The sequence below is a fragment of the Platichthys flesus genome, chromosome 8, assembly GCF_949316205.1.
Source record: "Platichthys flesus chromosome 8, fPlaFle2.1, whole genome shotgun sequence".
NCBI classification, from domain to species: Eukaryota; Metazoa; Chordata; class Actinopteri; order Pleuronectiformes; family Pleuronectidae; genus Platichthys; species Platichthys flesus.
The window spans coordinates 26719067-26746369 of NC_084952.1; the positions used below are offsets into that span (position 1 = coordinate 26719067).

The 27303-nt window shown below is 41.1% G+C and overlaps 1 protein-coding gene across 2 annotated transcripts; it reads right to left on the bottom strand.

The window, feature by feature from the left end:
* Positions 1-5957: 5957 nt before the first annotated feature.
* On the bottom strand, positions 5958-26177 carry immt (inner membrane protein, mitochondrial (mitofilin)). 2 transcript variants are annotated; one of them, XM_062393399.1, is made up of 14 exons: positions 26029-26177; positions 24843-24907; positions 24538-24727; positions 23946-24090; positions 20568-20660; positions 18067-18228; positions 17390-17523; positions 16839-16942; positions 12137-12272; positions 11850-11979; positions 10984-11207; positions 10495-10626; positions 10097-10226; positions 5958-6926 (listed from the first exon to the last, which is right to left on the bottom strand). In XM_062393399.1, the coding sequence occupies exons 1-14, from the start codon at positions 26068-26070 to the stop codon at positions 6319-6321; spliced, it is 2295 nt and encodes a 764-aa protein (XP_062249383.1). In that variant the 5' UTR covers positions 26071-26177; the 3' UTR covers positions 5958-6318. The 2 variants fall into 2 exon arrangements, with proteins under 2 accessions (XP_062249383.1, XP_062249382.1); XM_062393398.1 differs by having other exon boundaries at positions 24843-24910.
* Positions 26178-27303: the final 1126 nt, after the last annotated feature.

Genomic DNA, 27303 nt, shown 5'->3' on the forward strand with positions numbered 1-27303 from the left:
GTTCAGAAGAAGAGAGATGTGTCTCCTGCCAATATATTATCTGCTGCTTTTCTCGCTTCATTTTTGCAATAATTTTACTCCTTTTTATCGGATTATGCAGCCCATTGACGTTCAGTGTGACTACTTTATACTCCTGACGATGCATATCTTTTTCCAAACTGTGTTAACTTGTGTGACATTACCCATGATAACAAGAACAACGAACAGTGAACAATGAACTAGAAAAACAGAAAAAAAAGACTTCCAAGTCCGAAGTTCCAATAAAGCTTCAAAGTGAGAGGAAATCCTCGCGTCCATCGAGGGCCTCTCTGTGTCAGAGATGGTACTCTGCACCGGTAACATTTAGAACAGCTCCCAACTATCGGTAAAAAGTTCAAACCTGTCCAGCTCTGTGAGAGACGATAGTCAGTGTCTTAGTAGCTCACCCATAGACGCTTCACTCTGCAGCGTCAGATGTTCCCGGAGTGGCGCGCTGAAAGCTCCGTAGTTTCTCCCTTATCCGTCCGTGATCCACCGCCCGTCCGGATCGATTTGCACCCGCTTTCTCCCACGTCGATAATCTCCGTTGTTTCTCCCCGGTAGGGTCTGGCTCTATCTCATTTTCCAGAGTGATTCCCCTCTTCTTCAGGTCCTTAGCAGCCTCCGCCGCGCTCTCGTAGATCCGGGTGCCGCTGTCAAAAAACACCCTCAATTTAGCTGGATGTGGCGTCTGGAAGCGGATACCCTTGGCTTTGAGCTCTCTCAGCATTCCCGCGTATGCCTTTCTCTTTTTCAAGATCTCGGGAGGGTAATCTTGGTCGAAATAGATCCTTTTCCCCTCATATCGAACGACTTTTTTCTTCCATGCTGTGTGCAGCACCTGCTCTTTCACTCTGAACTCGAGGAAGCAAATCACCAGTGATCTTGGTGGAGCGCCTTGGGGAGGTTTTGGAGCCAGTGCCCGGTGGCAGCGCTGTATGCCGAGGTCCATGTCCGCTACCGGCATGCCGACTTCTGATTTTATTAGCTTGGTCACAAACGCCGACAGATCGGGCCCCTCAGACTCTTCCGGTATTCCATGTATACGGAGGTTGTTTCGGCGTGAGCGTGCTTCTAATTCGGTTAATTTAGCCTGCAAAGTCTCTTGGGTCTCTAATGCCTGGATGAGAGCCTCCCTCGCAGCTTCATCCCTGTCTTCGATATCAGCTATACGTTGTTCTACCTCCGCAACTTTGGCTACAGTAGCATTTAGCTCGCTAGTAGCTTCTTCAAGTTTCTGGTTGATTTCTCCTTTAAACTCGTTCAGTTCCTTCTTCATGTCGTTGCGAAGAGAGCGTCGGAATTCACTCATTTCACATTTTAGATCTGACCTGAGTGCCCGAATCTCGTTGTAGATAGCCTGCATGTTCGGGTTAGCTACTTCTTTATCAGCGCCGCCATTGTCCTCATTGCCGTCTTCGTCTTCATATGTTTCGTCGGATGTCGCCGATTTATCACGTTTTGAGCTTGGTTTAAGTTTAGCCTTTCTTTGCTTCTCCCCTTCCATGGTAAATATCAGTACTTTTTTTTTATCAGTAGGGTTTTTCTAAGGGGATTATATCACACCGGGTGGGAGCGAGATTTTCAAGCAGCCATCAGGTTCAGCGCCACCGGAAGTCCTCCCATTGATGCTGTTTTGAAGGCAAAGGGTGGTCACACCAAATATTGATTTGATTTAGATTTCTCTTCTTTTCATTAACTGCATTTTGTTAATTGATGCATACTCGTGAACTGTTTTTTGATTCGTACAGAAAGTATTTTGAGTATTTTAAATACAAAATTACTCCACTCTAAAGTATTTTTTATCGGCCTTATAAAATACTCAAAGTAATTGAAATACGTATTTCAAATACAAGTAATAGAAATGCTGCCCATCTTTGCCGGCAGGTAAGAGTAAACCGCAACTGGACGGTTCCACATCACCGCCAGTGCTGGCCTCAGCTCCTCTTCCATGCAGGTTGCTTAGTGCACTAGCTCAAAGGGGCAGGTTGTCACAATGGGTGTCAGAGGGGCTTTAGTTGTGGGGGCCACTTACACACTTGTGTTTGTGATGGCAGATTTTATATTTAGATATGTTTAATGAAAGAAATGACAAGTATATAATTATGATAGATTTACTGTGGTTAAGACTGCAAACATGTGGGGGTCAGCTTAGGAGACTCAGATGTGTATTTGCTTGAAGATTCCTCTATGCCTCTGTTGAGACAGAAAGGTTTTCACACCTAGAGTCTTTTAGGGGTCTGAGAGAAACAGGTTTCAGACTCAAGATGCCATTGCATTGTGTAACTTTCAACGGGGTCCTCATTCAGATTGAAGGTGACCAAATGTAAGCCTGATTACAACAGAGCTGAAAGCTGATTGGATGAACCTTCTGCCTCTGTGTGAGGAGGGGTCTGACTTGTATAAAAGCAATGTGATTTCATTGTTCAAGTGCGCTTGCTCGAATCTTTCAGTGGTACAAGCAAGTTGCCCTCAGCCGCAGCTGAGTAGGAATTAAACAACCAGAATTGATAATTATCATGCTATGAAATGTATTAAATATTCCATTACATGTTACAAAATATTCAGTGTCACTGTGCATGTCAACCCAATCAAATCTGGCCTGAATCAAGTTAAGAGTCCTTTCAACCCCCTGATGTCCCATATCTTGTTGGAACTTGTGGAACACTGCTAATGGTCTTTTGGTAAGACAAGCTGGTGTTTGTCTCATGCTGTCTCTGTAGAGGATCCCATTGTCTTGATAAATACTTTTTGTCACTGTCTTAGAAAGTTCCTCACATCTGCAGATTCAGTTTTAAGAGAGCTCCTGGAAGGACACTTGTTGCTCCTTTTGCACTGCAGAACACTACCCATGATGTGGTCTCTTACTTGACTCTCCCTAATCTGCTCTGGTGCTAAGGGTTCACCTAAGACAGAAGAACGAGCTTCACTCACTAAGTCCAGTGTACCTATATGAGCGGTCAATACCCAAGCTGGTGGAGTGTCTTTTTGAACAATAACTCCCTAAACAGTTGCACTGATCAGCTCCTGGTTCACTTCTACTGTGCATTGTTTCATGGGTTCATTTATAAGGCACAGGGATAGGCCATCTGCGTCAGCGTTATGCTTACCAGGTCGGTACTTAATGGAAAAGTGTCACAGTCTGCTCATCTCCTGTCTGCTGGTATTTTTCCACTCACCTGTCTCTGCTCCACTCTGCCAGTCAGCCACACCTCCTCATCAGGGCAACTCTCCACACCTGTGTCAGCCCTGGCTGCATTTAAGCCTGCTCCTGTCTCTGCTTCAGTGCCAGATTGTTCTTGTGTCATGCCTGACTTTCCAGCGTTCTTTCCCCGGACTGATCACCTGTTGCCGACCTGCCGGCCTCGTCTCTGCCCTGGATGTTACCTCAGCCTTCTGTCTTCGACCACGAGTTTCACCTATTCCCTCTGGATTACGCTCCTGCTCTGCTCTGTGGCTACACAGCTCAACACTGGACCTGTCTGCCAGCTAGGTAACCCATCAGCTGTTGACTTTACCTTCAGTCAGCGACAGCAGGCTCGCTCCTGCTCAGATCTTGCAGATGATCACTATGAGCAAAGACTTTTCACCCTGCAACTGTTTGAACTGTTAAAAACTGCAGTGAACAATAAAGGTCATTACCGACTGGTATTTAGTCTGCCTGTGCTGCTTTTAGGTCCTCACCATATCCGTGACAAAAAGTTTAAGTCTGCCAGCTGCACAACCCATCTGTGACCTGTAGCATTAAGCTTAGCTGTTGACAGGATGTAGGTTAAGGGGTTATCATCTGTTTACAGAATGAAGTGAGTGGCATGATACAAATAATCCCCAAACCATTCACATATGGCCCATTTCAGTGCAAACAATTTGAATTAACCTGAGTGCATGTGATCGTTCTTCACAGGGGGAGTCAGGGATTTGAAGCCCTGGCCAATTACTACAATCTTGTCATTTTGCTTTCGATAAAGTACTAGCCCCAGTATGGAAGGGTCAATCAGTTCATCAATGAGAAGGGTCAGTGTCCCTTGGTTGCACAGGAATTTGAAGTGAAAGGTTACCTGTATTTCTAGTGGTGATGACCTTCCGTTTGTTTTGGGAATTTGGATGAGGGGTTTGCCCAGGAGATGTTGTGAGCAGCTGGTAAAGCGGCTTTGCTGTTCTGTAAAAGTTTGGTGTAAGCTCTGTAGTAGAGAAACCCAAGCATTTTTCTTAAATCTCCAACTGTAGTGGGCACCCTCTCTTTTAATGCTTGAACTAGGGACACTTGAATCACGTCCATAATGTAGCCCTCACCTGACACCATACGTCCCAGAAACCACTTAATTTGCACTGTCACTTTCTATACTCTATTGCTATTTTTCTCTGTTCCCCTTTCTCTTAATGCTGATCCAGGTTCATCTCTTCAGGATGTATCACAACCCTCTGGGCTTGCCTGCCAAAATATGTAGCAGTGCACAGAATGATGTTACACAGGCTCAGTCTGGTGCTAAACATTTAATTAAGTTTTCTGAAAAATGCAAAAATTTTACTTAATTTTGAAAATAGCAGCACAGTGTTGTCTGCTTTCATCTGGTTCACAGATGATCTCATTATCTGTCTCGTTCACATGAGACTTCTGTGTGACGCGTCCTACATATACACTGCTCATGGAGCGACACTGACACCTATTGGCGGTTTGTAGGTGCTGCTTCCTAACAATGATACAGGCAATGAATAATACTGTGCCCCTCAACTTTAACTTGAAACACTTTTTTTTTTTTTACATGTACACATATAAACAAAAGAGCATGCCTTTACTTCCTCCTTAAGCTGAAGACAGCAAGAGCTCCATCACCAGTCATTTACACCTTCGAGGCACCATCAAGATAATACAGACATACATAGCTGCATCACTATGTGGTTGGGAGCTGCACAGCCGTAAACCACAGAGGGCCTCAAACACACCATGAACTCTGCTGAGATGATCACTGGTGCCTCATTCCCTTCTCTACTAGGCATCTATAACACGTGCCTAGCCCAGCATTTCCATCCCGTCTATGTCCAGTACATTTAACAGAATTGACAATAAATTTGACTTATTATGCTAACATAGAACTCATACACGTTAATATCATAACAGCAGATGATGCAACACAGTCACTGCAAAGACTTTTCTTAATTGACTGACATCAGATGAAAAGTCAAATGTATTTCTTTCTGTGTATGGCAAGAAGTATAAGGAGAGCGCTTACACTGGGACTGAAAGTAAGACAATAATTCTATGAATCAGAGTGTTTAATACAGACTGTCATCAAGAGTCTGGCATAGATTGACCAAGTCTCTCTCTCTGTGAGGAGTTTTCTGGTGATGTTATTTGGTTCGAAGAAGATAACCAAAGTATTGAGAAGGTCTGCTGCTGTGACAATGATTTAATTATTGTTATGCACTTACAAGGCGTTAATCAACTTTATGGCAGTGCCCTGTAATTTCTCACTCAAGTAAGCAGAAATCAAACAGGACACCATAAATTCCATTACAAGGTCAACTTTCCACATAATCACCAAAAATTACAGCAAGACAGCAGTGACTGTACCTATCTGTGACCTCTGGTGAAACAGTTTTCTCTCTGACTTAATTTACTTATGTCCATTTTCTACAATTACAAATTCCTTACAAATAAATATTTCACCATCACATATGTTAAGTTGTTTTAAGCCTAACCCTATGTCAGAAAAGACAATCTTTTCACAGAGGGTTAAGTTACTCTTCAAAATTAGAATCAGTTAGTAACCTCATCTAAATTAAACTCCAAACCAAATCCTTAAAATATTCATAGTATATTCTGTGTTGTCGGTTTTTACAGGTGTGATATTATTGTTTGTATATTAATGTATGCACTAGGATTTACTGACTGCAGACAATGATAGATAAACTGATTGAGAGGAATGAAGAAATGAAACAACTCTTCATCAAGATTTATTGTAACATTTGCAGGGGTGAGAAAAGAAATGCAGCTGGACACATTCTTTAATCCAAATTACGTTTCATGAGACACAAAACAACTATCCAGAAATATATAACTGTGGGCCTGAACCGGCAAGTCTATTTGACTAAGAGGGTGTAGCAATTATATAACACAATAAATCATCCATAGTTACTTAGTGCTTTAAACCAATAAACCCATGCTGTAATTTAACATCCGTCGATTAAAGGAATACGCCACTGAATATCTCTCAAGTCAACAGTGGGCAATTACTTTATCCTCTAAAGACAGTTTTAGTGAAATCTTTAAAGATTGAAAGCTTCAGTAAGAGTGGCAGGCTATGGAGACTGGGTGGTTCCTAACCCTACAGCATTTGCATACGCAGAGAGCAAACTGATAACCTGCCTGGTTTCCAGTGTAAGTCTGGCTTCAGTCAGCCAGTCCTCCACCACTCTCCTAGCCTCACCTCTCAACTGGTTCACCAGTTTAGCTGCCAACTCAAGATCTCCATGTTCTAAGCAGTAACTTGCATATGACAAAAGCTTGAAAGAATCTAAATTCTCACTACTCAGCTGGGCAGGCGGCGCTTCCTGTTTAGCCTCAAACAGGAGTGCAGCTTGAAGGTAGGACAAGAAATAGTGGTACAAGGAGTTATGAGATTCATCAATGAGTGCGACCTGGCGGGCCAGTGATCGCAAGGTGTTGAAACGGGCGCGGAGAGCAGACTCACTGTAAACACCTCGATTAAGGGATTCTTCTGGAAGAGCTGATGCCAATGCCAAGGCAAACTCATTGTCATGGCAGCTGTTTCGTACGACCTGGGCAGCCCCATCCAGAGGAGCAGTGGGCAATTCAGCATCAGCAGTCTTTAGAGTGTAGCAGAGTGCCTCCACAGAGAGCCAGAGCTGGTGAGCTTTACGGGCCTCCTCCTCTGCTACCACATGGCCTTCATTCAAAAGACAGGAAGATGTTTAGCGAGTTTTGCGAGAGTTTTTCTCTCTACATAGTCACCAAGTTCTAACTTGTTCCTCTCTCTAGCAACGGTGGGGAACAATATAGCTTGCTCCAGCCCACAAAGCAATTCATAAATACACATGTGCACATGAGCCTAAAAAATCTAACATTTAGCTGGTCCACTCCACTGACTCCGATGAGCAGTAAACACTCGTACACTAAGCCCCGGCTGTTGAAGTTGAAGAATTATATTAAAGGTTCAGTTTGTAGGATTCAGTGGTAAAGCAGCATGCTGCAGATGAATACCCCTCACCTCACAATATTGTTTTTTCCAGTAGTACAAAATGGAGAAACTAAACACCTCTAAAAGCCGTATAACAACTGAGGAATTCCGCATTAGGGATGGGCATAATTAAATCGACGATCGATTAATTGATCATTATGAAATTATTTTTTCATCGAGAAATTCGCTAATTACACATTTGACCACGGGGGGCAGTGAAAAAAACTCAGTTACCTGCGACTGGCTGCGAGTTACCGTGTATTTCCATTTCCCAAGTAAACATGAAGAGGTCATGGCGAAGTGTAGCGTGGGACCATTTTAAGTTAAAAATGATTTGGTTCACTGCCAATACTGCAAAGCCATCCCCGAGACTGGGGAGACGAGGAGCCTGCGCGTTGTCTGACACGGACAAGGGAAACACCGGAGCCGCGGCAAGGCTAGCCAAGTTAACACGGAGCTACCTGTGTATCACAGGGACGTCAGTCCCCTCAGAGCGAGTTTTTTCTACGGCTGGACTGATGGTCACCAGGCTGCATTCACGTCTGACCCAAGGGCATGTTAACATGCTCATCTTTCGCAACAAAAACCCGTAGGCTGGTGCTGAAGTTGAATGTGAGTTACGGGTTATTTTTATGAAGCTTTCTCGACTCTGTGCCTTGTTTGATAGTTTTGAGTTACATCTGGCAAAAACTAGTAGCACTGTCTTCTAGCTGTCGGCTCCGCTGCTTAAGATTACGGCAGCGCATATTTTGTTCATCATGTAATATAGATCTCAATGAGGAAACACGCTTTGTTTTTTCACTTCATTTTAATATAGCCTCTAAATAGTGAATTTTTGGACTTGAAAATATGAATGATTAATCGAATATTCGTCATTAATTCTCCCGACGATCGATGAAGACTATTTTATCGAACGCCCATCCCTATTCCGCATATTCGTTTTCATGTTTGAAAGGGGAGGGGAATGCCGGGTCCACACAGCAGAAGTGCCTCGAAGTGAAGAGCAGCATCAATTATTGCGCGCAGCGAGAATTGACCGACGCGCATTTCTCGCTGCCGGTCAGCCCGTGAATCTGCTTTCTCTAATGGTTGTTGTATGCTCCGTTCAATGTAGGAGTATGTGATGATGGTCTTCATCATTTACCCCTCTCTTTCTTTCTCTCTCTGTCTGTCTGCTTGTGTGCTTGTAGTGGATGGGCAGATGAGGTAATTTCATCATGTGGGGGGGAAATTCTGGGAAAATGAAACTCCAGGAGAACAGCAGGAAAATCGGCGATGCATATTTGATCATTTATATCATATATAATTTGTCATTCATATTGTTTAAAATCGATATACTGCGTGTTATCTGGCACAATACACTCATGGCGAGTGAAAAAAAAGACCAGATCCGAAACCATCGCTGCCTTCCTCGGCGTGCGCAGTGCTTCACAGCCGATGTGAACAGCCCAATTGAATAACATGCGCACCCGGTGTGAACCCTGATTAAAGTAAGGGGTATTTGGCTGCAAAATGAAGCTTCAACACTAAATCTCACTAAATTCTACACATTCAACATTTAAGTGGTCGTCAAGACTAGAAAGGTGTTACATAAATACATTTACCATACAAAATATCGATGCACTACTTGATGGTTGTTGGTTTCCAGCGATTAAATAGTTGTGAGGAATCCAAACTTCAAAGCTAAATGTTAATTACCTTAAGGTACACCTGCATGCACACACAATTCACCGCAGGGCTGCAACAACGAATCGATTCATCAATTATAAAATAAGATGGCAACTAATTTAGTAATCGATTGGTCGGGTGTGGTATAACACAAGGCTCTGACTGTGGCAGCATATCCTGAGGTGGAGGCAGGTCGTTAAAATTGTCAGAAACCGTTTTACTTATGGTGGTGCCAGTGCACCTGGTCTGCTGTGAGTGTGAAACAGCACCAGTTACATATACAGCTCTGTCTCAGACATGTTCAGCAGAACAAGTGTTAGGGTTAGGGTAATCATCCACAATTAACTTTTCAGATATCAGTGATATAATTTTGACAAGTCATACTTCAACTGTGATAAGTATGATAAAAAGTCATTCTAACTACTCAAAACAATATCTTTGATTATTTTTTAACTACTCAAAACTCTAATTCTTAACATCTGCAATTACAAAGTAATTCAAACTACTTGTCAGTCATGTGCGTGTTGCTTCATAATATATATCTACTATTCAGTTTAAATACTATTATTACTAATTATATTATATTACAATCTTTCATTCAAGTTTCAGATATATACAATTTAATTTTGAGTATTTATAATCCAAGTTCATGATATGTCCATCAACATACAGAATAATTCAAACTTATTTTAAGGTATCTTGAATTTAGGTGAAATTAATTCTTCTTGAACTTGGATGATGACTAATCAGAATTAAACTGTAGGTACCTGAAACTGGATTTAGTGTCAAAATTGCAGATGTCATATAGAAATAGCATTGTACAAAAAGAAAAAAATACTTTCCGAATGACCTGCTGGAAGGGGATAAATGTAGCTTTTGTCTTTTTATCTAATTATTAATCGATTAAAAAGAAAAAAGAATCAACAGATTGATCAATTATCAAAATTATCGTTAGTTGCATCCCTAATTCGCTCTAATGTGCAAAACTAAAGTGACATGTACACAGACTAGAGTGAAGGAGAAGTTCTCCCATGTGAGCTAACTGCATTGCATATCACTTGCAGGTACATAAAAGGTTTTCACCAGCATGTTGTCACCACTCAATGGCAGTCAACGGCTAGAGTTAATCCTAATATTGTTCTTTCCAAAATAGTATATCCCATATGCTTTGCATTTATGCAGTAACGTATATGTGCTTATGTGCAACTTACTGTCTATGGCCTCATCCATCCCCTTCAGTCTTGCATAGGCAGTGTTCATATCCAGAGTGAAGTTATCAAGCTGTTCCTGGCTCAAATGACGGTAACGGGTATCCTGTTCTAGCATCTTACTGCTGAGGACCTGAACACAATCCACAGCAAAGATTTGAAGAACACATGCAGCTATAAAGGCCGTCAGACACCACAACAAGGTTATAAGTATAACTAGGTTATAAGTGGGCTAAATCTACCTAGCTTTCCTGGCTACGAAGAACCTTGGCATGATATGACAAACCATTTTCTATACCTTACAGTTTAAAATACCCCACATCCACTGATTAAAAAGAACAGAAACTTAACACATCTGTATGCTGTGATGTTTGAATGTAATTTAACGGTAGAGTGGAAACCTGGTCAGCTTCAGCTCTCATTTCCTGCTCCTGGACTTTGAGGACATCCTGGACATGGTCTGTATGAGCAGCTGCCTGCCTCCGGAGCTGGGTCCTCATCTCTGCCTCCATCACTTCCCTTAACTCACACAGCTATACACACACATACAAACAAACACTCTTATTGGTACAGCGCTAGGGTCTCATTTATAATAAGTCTGTAAGATTCATATAGATGTTCGTGCGCACACAAAGGCCGGAAACAGTGTACGCAAAAATAGACAATGTTCCCTTTGCATGTCACAGTTCACCCTAAAACCTGTGTGAAATAAAGGTGAGGTAAAGAAAGACAGACTGTTTGGTGGCCACAGCAGTGATTTTTTTAATAAAAGAAACAGCACTGAGTAGAATTGGGATTTCTCTGACGTATGCTCTGTGTATGTATCATAGAACAAATAAATCCTGCTAGGTAGATGAAATTCACTGAACCACTTTCTCCCTCTTCCTTACCTTTTGCTCCTGCTCCAGCCGGGCCTCCTCCTTGACATGCTGCAGGGTGGTGTTGACGGCTTTCTCAAGGGCTTTCTGGTCCTCCAACTTCTGCTGCTCCAGTGCCGTATCAATGTGGATCTGCTCTCTGACTCTCTGTTCTGCCAGCTCCCGATTCAGCTGATCAATACGACGGTGTGCATGGGCGATCAGGGCATTCAAGTCATCTGCTGACAGTTTCCCAGCTTCCACACAAAGACAAACATTTATTTTGCGAATATGTCCCTTCATGTAATCAATACACGTGCTCCAAGCATATCCACTAGAAGAGAGAATAAGAGCATCACTGCAGCCTTGAAGCCACAACTAGCTACGACCCTTACAAGACAAGCCCCATAGAGTCACATCTAAGCTGTGACCCAAACATGACGACACTTACAGTATCTTGGCTCAGAGACGAAGATGGAAAAAATAATGTATCTTTTATGTTCATATAATAAAAGCTATATATTACTTATGTTGTTAGATGTATTACTGATTTGGCTGCTAACAACAGTTACTTCTACGTAAACAACGGCATTGCAGAGATTTGTGAACTTGGCAAACATGGTACCTTTTTGCATTTATGGTACCTATAAAATATTAAAGTGTATTTTACAGTAATGTAACTTCAACTAATGTGAAACAAAATTGCATCATTTTTTCCTTGCTCTCAGTCTTGTTTTGTGAATTTTGGCATGATTTGTAGAATCTGCAAGGCTGCAGTTGGCTATACTTGTAAGAGTGTGCTATAAGTTCTGAGTTTTTGTGGTCAAAACTTCTGACATAAATCTAACACCATACGGAGCAGTTTCACCCAAAATATAAAAGTGTGTGTGTGGTCTCACTGAGTCCCTTCCAGTTGGCGTGGATCTCTGGAGTAAGGCTGCTCACTTCCCTCTGAAATTGATGTTTGGCTTCATTTACCAATTCACTGTACTGGGAGACAATCTTGGCTTCTGACTCTGAAGACTGCACCTGCAAACATGAACACACATGCACATGCACACACACACACACACACACACGCACATTCCATATATTTCATAATTATTAGAGAGTATACCCCTTTCCCAATTGTTTTAACCATTTACATTTTTTAATGTGCTTGTTCATAATGTCCATAAGTTATTACCTTTGTGACCACCTTATCCAAGTCAACCATCATTTTGTGGAGATTCTCCTCAGCTGCTAGAACCAGTGGGCGAACAGCAGTGACCTTCAGCCCTTTAGACTTGTCAATCACAGACTTGAGACTGTCCAAAGCTTCACTACAAAGAGAGAGATATGGGAAGGTTTGGGAGAGGAAGAGGATGGTTTTAGAAGCAAATATGTAAGATCCAACATGAATCGGCTTTATTATGTTGACAATAAAACATTTTTTTTAAAGAACTTAACAACAATAGTTTAGTGGCCAGGGAACCTCGACATATGAATTCTGATGAACATTCCAACCAGACAGTACCAGACACACATGAGAAAGAAGAAAAGACAGGAGCAAGAAAGGTAATTTCTTCTTGTGTATTCTAAAAAGAGCAAAGTAGACAGTGAAAACAGATTCTTTAAGAAAAGAATAAAAACTTAATTAAAAAAAATGTACAAAATGGTTACAGTCAAATTTCATATATTAAAATATTGTTGCATTGCTCCGTCTTCTTTGATTAGTTTCTGACTACACAGCCGTTGATATCTATCTATCTGACCTAATATTTCAATTACTATCGCACTGAATCATGACACTAGTTAGAATTAAATTTTTCTGGACCTATGCTTGAGAAACTTTTCTCTGTATGGGCTCTATATTTTAATTGAATACCAATGGTATATAGTCTACATTTTGTTTTTCCCCATTGATAATCCAGACCAGGGTTGTCCAAACTTTTTATCCCGAGGGCCACATACAGAAAAAAATACGAAGGTCTTGACTACTCACGCCGCCGCCACGCCCCCCTTCCCTGGAGCAAACTGTTGACAGTGCGCCTCAATCGCGTCGCTCAGGGCGGGGGGGCATGGCGGCGTTCTGAGAGACAGCTGGCAGGTCAGGGGTTAGTTGGGCGCCACCTAAACTGAGAAGAAGAATACAGTGTCCATTACATTACATTTCATTTAGCTGACGCTTTTATCCAAAGCGACTTATAATAAGTCTATTCAAGGGTACCCGAGGGTACAAACACAGAACAACAAGAATCAAGAAAGTACCATTTCTTCAAAAATGGAGCAAAACTGCAAAGTGCTATAAGTACGTTTTCTTTTTTAATTTTTAATTTTTTGGAGGCGGGCCAATTTAAAATGGATGGCGGGCCGCAGATGGCCCGCGGGCCGTAGTTTAGACAACCCTGAGCTAGACTCTGTCCTGCCACAGCTTCATAATGACACTTTTTTACACCCTTTTGTCTGAGTGCATGTGCAGCTCTGTTAGCCTAACGCCATAGATTGAATTAAGGCGCAATCTAGGGGCCATGGTCTTACCCAATTCTTACAAAATGTACTGTGATTGGTAATTCTCTGATGGCAGACAAATAATATCTTATATCATGCTGGGATATGTTGAGGGAAATACATTATTTAGGTCTGGCAATAAATAACTTAAACACACTCTTGACCAACATCAATTTGCCTATAGATCCAAGAGATCAACAGAAGACAACACAGAAACTGCTCTTGAAACTACATAGACTAATCTGGAGCACCAAGGAAAATACATGAGGATATTAGTGGATTTCAGATCTACATTCCACAGAATCATCCTCAACAGAATGGGGAGGTGCTGCTCAATCTGGGTGTGAACTAACTCACAAGTAGATGGAAAAATCTTCCACAAATGATGATGCTCTACATCATCAAGTTTGCAGATGATAGTACTGTGGTTGGAGTATTACACAGCAGTGATGAGTCTGACTACAGGGAAGAAGTCTGCAAACTGTCTGAATGGTGCTCCATTATTAACCTAGAACTCAACACCTCCAGACATAGGAGTTGGTCATCAACTTCAGGAAACAGCCGGCGCTTGGCTGATCGCACCAGACGCGGTAGCGACGCCGAAGCGCCGCGCCTTACTAATAATATCACAGACTTCTGCTGTTATTAGCCTGCAGTAAAAACGGCATTTAATCATTTTTTTCAGGCATATACTTACTTGTTGCTCCAACATTAACTGTAACAGCGTCCCATCATGTGTCTTTTTTGGTGGTGTCTTTATAAAACATGTGCTGAGAATCATACAACTCAAGTTACTTCTCCACTTCAATTATTAATTTAATGTCATCCATGTTGAAGAACTGCTCCGCTGTTTGCTCCGTTAAATGTCGGGTGTCGAGGGTAAATTACGTATTCTCAACTCAAGCCTATGTGGAGAATACGTAGCCCCCCCCCCCTCTCTTTTTATCTGTATCATTGCTTGTGTGGCTGTAGTGGATGGGCAGAGGGGGACATTTAATAATAAATGTCAAAGTGGTAAAATTAAAACTCCAGGAAAACAGAAGGGGAATTCAAAGTATGGGATGCATATTTGATCATTTATATCACAAAATATGTAATCTATATCGTTTAAAATCATTTTTCAGTGTGTTTCCTGTCGCGATACGCTCCCGTCAAGCGGAAAAAATAGACTCGACGCCGAAACGATCGCTGCACGGCGCTGATGATCTTGCTGGGGGTTTCAGGGATTCGCAGAACAGCAGCAAGGACAGAGCTCTCTCCTTGGTATATACTGCATTAGGCCTTACAACTTATTGCTATGTGCCAACTTATCTTAGCCGCTATGCTGCCTGACTTACTTTAATGTTGTGCAGAGACAGGTTATTGGTTGGTAGTTGGAAGGACCAATACTGATCGTTCTTGATCAGTATTGGCCTAGTTTAACCTCTCTGTTTGGGTAGCTGTCCATTAGCAGCTGGTTCATTTTTGCTGTACATATTCCGTTTATGCTGTATATATAATTGTTTATTCCATTTATATTTTTTATATCTCATTACATTTATAAGTGTATGCTACTTATTATTAATATAATACCGTTCAAAAGTTCGGGTTCACTTAGAAATGTCCTCATTTTTCAAAGAAAAGCACTGTTTTTTTCAATGAAGATAACATTAAATTCATCAGAAATACACTCTATACATTGGTAATGTGGTAAATGACTATTCTAGTAGGAAACATCTGGTTTTTAATGAAATATCTACAAAGGTGTATAGAGGCTCATTTGCAGCAACTATCACTCCAGTGTTCTAATGGTACTTTGTGTTGGCTAATTGCCTTAGAGGACTAATGGATGATTAGAAAACCTTTGAAACCCTTGTGCAATTATGTTAGCACAGCTGAAAACTGTTTAGCTGGTGAAAGAAGCTATAAAACTGGCCTTCCTTTGAGCTAGTTGAGTATCTGGAGCATCACATTTGTGGGTTCCATTATTCTCTTAAAATGGCCAGAAAAAGAGAACTTTCCTGTGAAACTCCCCAGTCTATTCTTGTTCTTAGAAGTTAGGCTATTCCATGCGAGAAATTGCAAAGAAACTGAACATTTTCTACAACGGTGAGAACTTCTCCCTTCAGACAACAGCACAAATGGCTGTAAACAGAGTAGAAAGAGAAGTGTGAGGCCCCGGTGCACAACTCAGCAAGAAGACAAGTATATTAGAGTCTCCAGTTTGAGAAAAATAGACACCTCACAGGTCTTCAACTGGCAGCTTCTTTAAATGGTACCCGCAAAACACTAGTGTCAACTTCTACAGTGAAGAGGCGACTCCGGGATTCTGGCCTTCTAGGCAGAGTGTCAAAGAAAAAGCCATATCTGAGACTGGCCAATAAAAAGAAAAGATTGATATTGGCAAAAGAACAGACATTGAACAGAGGAAGATGGGAATAAAGAGTTATGGACAAACGAATCAACATTTGTGAGACGCAGAATAGGGGAAAAGATGCTGGAAGAGTCCTGACACCATCTGTCCAGCATGGTGGAGGTCATATGGTGGTCTGGGGCTGCTTTGGTGATGGTAAAGTGGGAGATTAGTACAAGGTAAAAGGGATTTTAAATAAGGAAGCATATAACTCCATTTTTCAACCCCATGCCATACCCTGTGGACAGCGCTTGACTGGAGCCAATTTCCTCCTACAACAGGACAATGACCCAAAGCACACCTCCACATTATGCAAGAACTATTTAGGAAAGAAGCAGGCAGCGTGTATGCCGTCTGTAATGGAGTGGCCAGCACAGTCACCAGATCTCAACCCCATTGAGCTGTTATGGGAGCAGCTTGACCCTATGGTACGCAAGAAGTGCCCATCAAGCCAATCCAACTGGTGGGAGGGGCTTCAGGAAGCATGGGGTGAAATTTCTACAGATTATCTCAACAAATGAACAGCTAGAATGCCAAAGGTCTGCAATGCTGTAATTGCTGCAAATGGAGCATTCTTTGACGAAAGCAAAGTTTGAAGAACAAAATTAATATTTCAAATAAAAATCATTATTTATAACCTAGTCAATGTCTTGACTAAATTTTCTATTCATTTTGCAACTCATTCGATAAATAAATGTGTGAAACATGGAAAACATGAAATTGTCTTGGTGACCCCAAACCTTTGAACGGTAGTGTATGTCTGTGACTACCCTCCTGCTGTAATGTTGCAAATGTCCCCACTCTGTGACTAAAAAAGGATTATCTTATCTTAAATCCTACCTCATGTGAAATATAAAACCCCCTCAGCTACATCAGAAGGTATTAGCATTAGTCTGACTCAGTCCTTTTTACATTATCTATGTATACATGTGTGTACATGTGTATACATGTGTACACATGTATATGTTCATACATGTGTATATGTACAAGTTTAGATATTTCTTACTTGGCTTTCAACAGAGCAGTTCCAGCATCATTCACAGCACAAGTTCTATCAGCAAGAGCAGCTTCTAGATCCTTCCACTGGGCTGACTTCTCCTGAGGTGGAACCTGGATTTAAAGAGAACTGTAATCACTCTAACTGCAAAACATAAGTTGGTGTCAATACCACACTTTCCACATTTTCTCTTTAATTATGCATGTTAAATTTCTGAAAAGTTTCATAGTCCAAAGTATTTCTTTGCCTCAGAATACTGCCACATTTGCATTCCGACCTTGTTTTCGATAAAACATCTACTTCAACGCATGACAGCTAACTAATACATTTAAGGAGGTTTAATGTAGACTAGTAGTAGTAGGCTAGTCTTTTTCATTTTTTGATATTTTAATTATTTTACTTTTTGTTGACAGTTTTGTGTTGGTGGTGTATTTAAAAACACCCACTGTGTGAATCCACAAAGTAATCTCCTTAATTCTAACATGGGCTCTTTCGGACATTCATCCCAGAGATATGGCGTGTTTAGACCACTGTTTAAACAAATGCTGTGTTACATTTACCTCTGCTTCCATAGCCTCCTTCAGTTTGTGTGTGTGCTGTGTGATGGTCTGTAGGGCGGCCTCCTGAGCTCCAATGGCTTGCAGGGTTGCTTTAGCTGAGCTAGCCATTGAGTATTCAAGACTAGCTGATACAGCTGCAACACAGAGAGGCAAGCAGAGAGACAGACAGGTAGTAACTAAGACAGACAGGCAGGCAGGCACGGATACCCTCAAGCAGTCTTCAGCTATCACATTTAAGAGGCCGAAAACACGTTTTTTGAGGCCACTTTAACCTTTGATGATCGAAATCTATTCACCAGAAAGTCCAAGTGAATCGTACCAGATGTAATGAAATTGTAGTTCTAATGTATTACATTTACAGGGACTTGAGATCCCCGTGACCTTTGACCTCCACTCCAGGCACCAACATTTAAAAAAAAAAATCCTCAAGCTGATCTTGATCTTATGTTAAAGAAAAAACATTTACCATTAATCTTTGAGGCTAAATGAATGCTTATACCAAATTAAAAAAAAATGTTCTTTACTGTGTTCCAGAGATATTACCTCTACAAGGCAAAACCTGTGCTTTTTAAGGTCACATGACCATTAACCACAAACAAAACCAGAAAGAATTACGGCTATACATAATTAATTGTTTTAGTGTGTGTGTGTGTGTGTGTGTGTTGTTGGCAACCTACATGCAATAATTTCCTGCTCCTCCTTGTCCTGTTGAGCCAGTATAGCGGCCACTTCTTCCACTGGACGCTCTCTCATTGGTTCTGATGCTGCAGGTGACTCTGTGTCAGTGTAAACTGCTGTCTCTGGGGTATCCTGCTGGTCATAGCAATCCTTGCACTCCTCTGAAGAAGATATGCACACTTAGAAGCAGTACAACCTTTTTTTACAAAATACCAAGTGGCAATCCAAAATGTGACATAAGACAAATTGTAGAACTGTTTTCCTCTTTTCACTTTTCAAGCATAAAGTTTATCACATGGAGGCTGTGTGTAACACGATTCTCTATGCCAATTTCGATACCACGGTAAAAAAAGGATTTTCGAAGATTCCATGTACTTGAACTTGAAACATGAACTTCTTTATTAAAATATTTGAAAAATAGAAAAATTTCATAAGACATACAAAACATGTGCAATAGAGCATAACACTAGATAATAAAGTGCAATTAATGGTCCTAGTGCAACAACTAGTGTCCCCTAACACTAGCAGGAGCGGGGGAATTTATGTGTGTATGTGTGTGCGCGCGCTCCCAGATAGCGGACACACACACAGGCCCCGGGGCTCCGCCCCCCGCCGCTCTCGCATGCTCAGAGACTCACACAATGAGAAAAGAGCTCGTTCAGTTGAAACAGTGAAAACACAGAGTTTCTCTGGTCTCAGCTGCTCAGAGATCAGCGCCGCAGCTCCAGAAGAGGCGCAGCACCGATGCTAACAGCTGGTATCGGCGCTCACGGTGCTTACAGTGCTTCAAAAAATGGGCATCGTCTGTGTTTTTTTTATTTATTTTATTAAGTATCGGTTCTCGTGACATCTATAGTTATGACTGTTAGCATGAATCCCTTTTAATCTGCATTCAAATTTGGGAATGCTGAAGATTGTACGTTATACATTCATACATGTATTGTAATTTGGGCTGGGAAATATGGTCTACAACAAATATTAAAAAAAAATTGGCTAAATAGCGATACACGATATATATCTTGATAATTTGCAATCTCCTCTAAATCACTGTACAAATGTTAAATTCAACCTTTTATGCACAAATGTCAACAGTATAATGATTCAAGTAGACTCTTCTATTTATTGTTTTAATGCATGCAAAAAGGGGAAATTCACAATCAACTTGCATTTTAGCAAAAATGGTTAAATAAAATCAAAGGAAAAATAGCATGTGTGCAGACCACAGAAGCAGAAGTCCAGGCTGTGACTGTGAAAACCTCACTGAACAATGAAACTTGCATCACAGGAGAAGTGGGAGCGATTCTAACAGACACTAAGTTACTACATATACTGATCAGTTCCTTATAACTGATGAGTGCTTATTAGTGAAAGTGAGAGAAGGACAGAGCAACTCTAGCTCGGTAAAAACTAGGGCTGCACGATAATAGGAAAACATGCCATAACGTTGTGTAATATCGTAATGACAATATGATTTGCACTAAATAAAAATAAACAGTCCCTTGATACGGACGGAGAGACCACTAACAGTTTCACGGCCGGGAGAAGGTGCACAGTCCAGGTGCCACCAAGTCAGGGGCAGATACCAGGGAGCCATGCACAGCTCCAAAAAATCCACTTACAGGATTAATTTGGAGTCTTTCCATAAATGTTTGAACCGTGAGGAGTATTTTTTGGGGGGGGGTTTAGCTGCTCTGTCAGTAATATACACCCTCTTGTGTCTTAATCATTCGTGCTGTAAGCCATGCCAACTGCTTCAAACCAAACCGAGCATGACGCCAGCTCCACATTCTGTACATTTACTAAGTTGATATGGTTTTGTTGTTACCCACTGAGTTTACACGTGTGTCCGATTACATTGTGTGTGTGTGTGTGTGTGTGTGTGTGTGTGTGTGTGTGTGTGTGTGTGGAAGAAACAGAGAGAGAGAGAGAAAATAAACTTTTAAACTGTAGCAAGTCAGACATGTCAGCAGAGAGTGAGACAGAGAGGGGGACAGAGAGACAGCGAGACAGATTTTCGGTATATAGTGCAGCCCTAATACACACACAGAATTTACTCACTGAGAAAACTGCAGATGCTGGTTCCAAAAACTGGAAGGCCATTTAATGGGGATCATGGGTCTATGATCAAACATTCTTGGAGGTAATATCTAAAGCACCAATGATCTGCTTTCACTGAGACGCCAGTAAGTCAGTGTTGATTAACAGCCAACTGATACCAATACTTCTATTTATTTAAATATCCATTATGTGAAATTCTGCTTTTGATCATTTTTAATGGCAACTTTCATGAAATTCAAGGTCACCTTATATCAGATAATAACAGCAATAAACCATACAATTATTATAAAATATTCAATCAAGAGCTAAAGTAATTAAACATACTTACCATCAACAGTGTTAAAGAACAGAACTTGGAAATACACAGAAATATAGATGCATTGAAAAGGAGTTAGAGTGAGTTTGCTAGGTATCAAAGTACTCAGTGGTGAAGAGGTGTTACCTTTTACTGCTGGTACCTCTGTGTCACATGGAGCAGGGATTGATGGGACCTCACTGATGGCCGAGATGATATGAGTTGCCTCTGCTGAAGCCTCTGGATGAGACACAAATACCACACAGGCAGTTGGTTGCGTGTACATGATCCTGTGTCACAACACTCACTAAACATATTTAACTGAAAGATATGATATGATGGTGCACAAGCTCTTGAGTACAATTTAAAAGATATAAAAACAACAACATGGCGGTTGTGCTCAGTTGTTAAATTCCAAAAGGTAGAAGATTAAAATAAAAAAATCCATTTAAGTGGAGAAGAACAAAAGTTATGTACCCAGAATCAAAGACTATTAACTGGTTTCATCACGAAGGAAAATCAAGCCACTATCTATTTTCTGTAATAACAGCTTCAAGTCCAGAGATATCACTTCATTACAGGTTAGGCCATGAGAGCTGGAAACTTAATCTAAGCCACAACGAAAAGTAAGTCATAAAGGGCTGTAACCAGGGTTTGACTGGTAATGTTATGTAATGTTGTAAAATATCTGTGGATTTAGAGAGTATCGTAGTGAATAAAAAAAAATGCAAGGAGGGGGGACAGGCCACTGCAGCAAAAAGTAGTATGTAGGGGAAATCCTCCCGAAATAATAATGGAATTTCAGAACCTTAATTTTAAAATGCTATATTCACCAAGTAAGATGCCTTAAACCAGGGGTACCCACACTATATAGGCATGTGAGCTACTTTTTTTTTTTTTTTTTCACGTTGGTATCCGCCACGCCCCCCCCAGCCCCCGCCCTTTTAGCGACACATCGCTGCTGAAGTCGATGGTCGCAACACCGTCCAGGGCGGGGGCGTGGCGGCAGTGGTAAAAAACACGAGGGGGTACTTAGCTGGAGATTGAATTTCTGCAGGGGTACAGGGCTGTAGACGGAACCACGCTCTAAGGGCGGGTAAGTCAAAATTAGCTCTGAGAGCGCCGGAGGGTCCAATTTTACAATTGTGCATGCATGATGTGATCTACCCACACTACCTTTGCGATGGACCGGTAGAGCGCGATCGACTTATCGGGCACCCCTGCCTTAAACTGTTACAATTACAAGGTCTAGTGAAACAACACAGCAGCATATCTTTCTATTGGGAGGCTATAGCATGACAGAAAAGAGCTTACCATGTGACACCTCTGTTGGCACAAAAAACAACAGAGTTCCAATAAAACACTGAGATTATTACTAGGCTAAAATCAAATCACTTATATACAATAACAAGGACCACACATCATGGCTTAGAACCCGAACAGACTTGGTATCAACATCCGTCCCTGGTGTTCCAATCAAAAGTATGCACGTATCCAAAAGCGTAGAGAGATCCAATCACTGAAACCCCATTTGTATGTTTTCTGGGGCCACTGTGTGAATACAAATCTATCCTGGTCAACATATGAAGCACTTCCTACTCAGCTGATATATTTCTGCAGTATCACACTGCTCTCTCTTGCTCTCTCTCTCTCTCTCTCTCACAGAACTCTGGAGAATAGTAATTAACTGTATTTATATAGCACTTTTCTAGTCTTGATAACCACTCAAAGTGCTTTACAGAACAGTTTAACATTCACACACACATTCATACAGTGCATCTATGGTCAGCACTTGTTTCTATGAAAGGCCATTCAGCATCTTGAAACTGAAACTTGAAAATGTGCAGTACTTTCTCTATGAGATGGGGCAATTTGGGGTACAGAATCTTGGACATTTCAGCATGCCACAGCCGGCCACATAATGCTCTGTTTTCAGGCATGAACTTCGCAGAAGGTCCTCACTATTGGGTCCAGACTTTCTCCGTGGATTGCCTTTGGTGTCATATGTAGCAGAATATTTTTTGGTCAGGCACGTATCTAGCACGCTCAAGCAGGGCATGTTGCAACATGGAGAGGAAGGACTTAATGTAATAATTCCACAGCGGCAATCTCAGTTTTAGCTTAAAGATCATAACCACACACTCTTGACTTCTTTATCAGTGTCTTCGACGAGCATGACAAGGCTTTCTCACATACAGCCCCTCCGGATGATGAGATTATCCGGAGTTAAGTGCATGTATGAAAGTAGCTTCACTAAGGTTTCAGAACTAGTATTCGATCAACTATCGGTTTGGCCCATTATGAGGGCCATTATTTGGCCTTTTTTAGATTATCTAAAAAAAAAAAAAATCTTATTGCCAATAACCCCTTATTTTCAAATGCACTCCTTTGGCTCTGGTGAAGAATAGTGTGTCTGTCTATAGTCATTTATAGTTTTTTTTCAGAAACACTGGACTGATTTTATTTTTAAATGGGTAGGCAGCAAGAAGTGCTGCAAATATTTATGTCTTGAAAATATTTGACGGATAACTATTTAAACTGTGGTGAAAGATAGTTTTCACAGTATATTCTACTGTGAACAGTGCGCAGTACAAAATCCTTAAGTCCTCTGCTTCCGCGGCTGAATTGTCGTTGGTAGCAGCTCTGCCTTCTGCACCACAATCTGGTGCTGCTGAATTGGGAATACTGATCAAACTCTTATTCCAATACAAAATTTTACTACTTATTTATTTTATTAAACTTCTATCTTCAGCTACGGGGAGCTCCCTACACTTTATATTTTCAGATATTGTTCAAAAGTTCTCTATTCATTAAATGTATGCTCAAAGGCATTTCAATAAAGTTCTGTGTTGGAGTTTGTTATTCTAAATTTTGACGCTCAGACTTTAATTTTTTTTAAATGGTCGCCCCCTAGTCAGAACAGCCGAACTGATGCTTGTCTCTCGAGTATATGGACTCTACTGCAGGAGTAACACTGTTCTATATAACATTCCTCATTTGGTGTAGAATGGTAATGAAGAAAGTTGTCAAACATGCCAAAATGGATTTTTAAACTGAGTTGATTTGGTGAGCTGTCAAGTTTATAGCATGAGATTCACATTATTATCATACTCCTCAAACCTAGACTGAATTCAAGAAGCCCCTTTTCTCAAAGCATCTTAGTGTGCAAGTAATATTCACCCATTCAAACGCACACATTTATTTATACAGTGTCACAGTAGTTTTTCCTATCAGACACCATTCACATTGCTGGCCGTCGGGGGCAATCTTTAGGGTTTGCCAAAGACCTTGAGACCTTAACTTAGAAAACCTGGTTCTTTAACCCTCTCACTCTCAAAAAGGTCCACACATTTAACAATTTTTACAATATGGACAAAGTTTTACCACTAATTTGTAGTCTGAGGTTGCCTACACCCACACCGAAAATCATTCCAGTGTGAGTATGCTGACATACAGTAGGCAGGTGGGCAAATGAAAGGAGTGACAACATCAGTAGCCTAAAAAAACTGTCTCATGAAAAGTTACCCTCTATGCTCTGTGCCGGCTGTGTTGGTGCGAGACTCATCCCGTTGGCAGGACTCAGTGCTGCCTCCTTCAACTTCTTCTCTGACTTGGCTTTTGATGTCTTCACCTCTTTTTCCATCATAGAGGGTGTCTGGGCCATCTCCATCTAAACAGCAGAAACAGCAGCCATTTTAACAGCGGCCTGACAGTGTAAACTAACAAATAATCAGTTTATCTCATTCATCTTTTATTCATTTTACATTTGTCCAGAAAAATAAAGTCTTGGTCAACAGTTATGTAACCAGGAAATAATGCAACTTCACACTATTTAATATGCAAACCGTCGAACAGTATTGTACACTTGCTGAATGCACACGAAATGTAAGATCCAAGGATAAATGATGGGAAGCTCTTTACCGAGAACTAGTATTTACATGATGTGATGTGATTTGACGAATAAGATTGAACTATTTCAGGGGAGCTGTATTGAGTTCTGATATGCAGCCCTGATAAGAAATTGATTTTACTGATCAAATGAGGAAGAGAAAACATCTACAACATTGCAAAAACGTGATGTGAATCCATCCTGACACAAGACTGCATAAATCCTGACCTGTTTCTTGACTGGGAGACTCCCATCCTGTGCTATAGGTCCCAAAGCCAGACCCAACAGCCAGTCAGAGTATGGAACATTGTTCTCTATGGCTGCCCTGAACTTGTGGTCCCATTTGGCGTAAAGTATCGTTCCTCCAATGCCACCACCTAAAGTCACCAAACCAGCAGCAACCACCTTAGCAGTACCACTTGTACGGAAGAGGAGAACAAAGGATAGACATGATTGTTATGTGACCTTTTCTTACATTATCAAATGGATAGAACGTGATGTACGTGTGTGTCAGGTGTGTGTGTGTTAGTTACCTGGTGTCTCCTGCTGTGTAATGCCGACAGTGCTGCAGATTGTTTAGAGGGGTTCTCCCACAGCTCTTCTTAACATGGGGAAAAAGAGGTACAGGTAGAGAGTCATGCAGAGAAAAAAAATAATCAGCAAAAATGGATGTGAGGTGATGTTTCGTAGAAAAGACAGGCATATTTTCTTTGCTACAAGCAAGGAATCTCACATCTTTCTAAACTCTGCAAAAGGAAGAGTTGCACGCTGGCAGAAATGATCATGTTAAGCGTTTGATAAATGTAATTTCTCTATTGTAAAGTATTTTCTGTATTTCCTCTATGAAAGACACTATATAAACAAATAGTATGTGAACATTATTATTATCATTATTTTACAAGTACTGGTGCTTATCCCATGCCTGGGTGGGCTGGATGGGTTGTGAGGGTTTCTGCTCTATTGGCAGCACTCAAACTTACTGTAAAGGTAATGCAAAGAGTGTCCAAACCCCACTCCCACAAATGCATTCAGTGTTATAATAGTTATCAAAAAGTCACAATGTAATAATTCTGTATTAACAATGTTTAATAAAAGATTGAAATGACTGTATTTTCGAGTCCCTCTCATACTATAAAAATATTGAATTTTACACTCAAAGGGCTGGTCTGAACAAAATCTGGGGCGGCGCTGCAAAAACCTGACCCATTCAGACACAGAGCAGCCCAGCAATTATGCTAACTTTGTACGAAATGTCACCCTAGATTTTGCTCCTCCCATGAGGCCAACATGTTAAGGCGCTTTATGAAGTGGAGTGCCAGACAGAGAGGGACTTGAACATATCGGTATTATAGTCGTCTGCTCTTTTACTGACAAATGCTGACATTACAAATAAGTTCAAAGACGTGAAAGACACCCCGCTTCCACCCACCCAAAACACTTAGCTCAACCCGTTCGCCTAGCCATCTGTCACTGGAAGCTAACAGCTAGCTCTGGCAATGTGTTATCTCCTCATGACAACGTCAGTTTCGAGTCGCGTTATTTATACGGTCCAACGTTAATCTAATGTTAGTCTAACGTTAGCTGGGTTCGGTGTGTCTAGGCCTTGTCGCTGTGAAACACCGTGGAACCTTGAAGAAGGCTGTGGGTCACTGAATGACAACACGCTAATACCAACATGGTGCTCACTGTGGTTCCGGAGAGTTGGGCTGCGGGTCTTACCCAAGCTGTGGCATTAGCTCCTCTCAGACAAGCCCTCAGCATGGTCCTCAGTGTTTTAAATCTCAAAATCGTATCGACTGAGCCTGCACTGCTTGTCTCCTCTGTTTCACGTTTCGTTCGCTTCCTACTCTTCTTCGTCTTCTTCTTCTTTACGGCAGACTAGGCACTATTTACTGCATTGCTGCCTCCCATTGGTATAGACACATCACTGCAGTTTATGCCCTTAAAACTTATATTTATTATCTAAATTTGTAGTTTAAAAAAAATATCTCCCTCCTTTCTTTGGCATAGAGTGGGCAATGCATCAAAACATACTGTACGTGCCAGGACGGAACGGACCCTTATCCATCAAGGCAATGAAGTAGTGCCTGAAGGTTGAAGGAGGTGAAGGGACTCCCTCCTAATAGACTGTAGCTATGGACTTGATTCAAGCGTCCAATTTCCATGCAGACCTCTGGATCGTTTGGCAGTGTCAATTTTAGGCTATTGTGGGAGAGATGATGATAGTGTTGCCCGGAGCCACTACATCCATCTGTGGTGTAAGACTGTGGCCCCTCACCTTAAACCCCTCAAACCAAACCCTCCAGAACTGTGGTCCTTAAGCTGCGCCGTCCAGAAGCGATTTTCACCTCACACATCGCTGTAGATCTGATTCTGTGCAAAAGATTAATTCTACCAGAAATGCTACATAAATGTCCCAAATTTCTGGAAACAATTTTAAACTCCATATTCATCAGTACAAATTAAATAAATTGATTTGTTTATTTCCACACCTACGGGAAGCATCATACTGAAGTCTACCAGTATTAACAGTTATCTGTTCAAGGCACACTGTTTGTTGTCATAGTAAGCAGGCACTAATGAGGAACACAAGCATGAGGAGGCATCCATGTAGTATGTTTATTTCAATGTTATAACTATAATGTAAAAGGTTGGATCATATTGCATCAGCCGATCCTTCTCCTGAAGATCAGACATCAGTCGATGGATGTCTTCCCTTAAATGTAAATGCTGCAGTTTACAGTCCACGCACAGCTATTATGGCTAAATTTAGTCAAATACAATGCAGACTGAAAGAGGAAGTGATGTCAATAAATATATGTATTTAAAATCTTCATATATACCATTTTACTATCAATCCCAATGCAACGAAAACCCATGACTAATTAAAGTGAAATATACATTTAAGTAAAAACAAATTTAATATGTATAATAATCAATAGTAGCAATGAAATGTTATTTATATAGACTATATTTACAAATAAAAACGTTGCT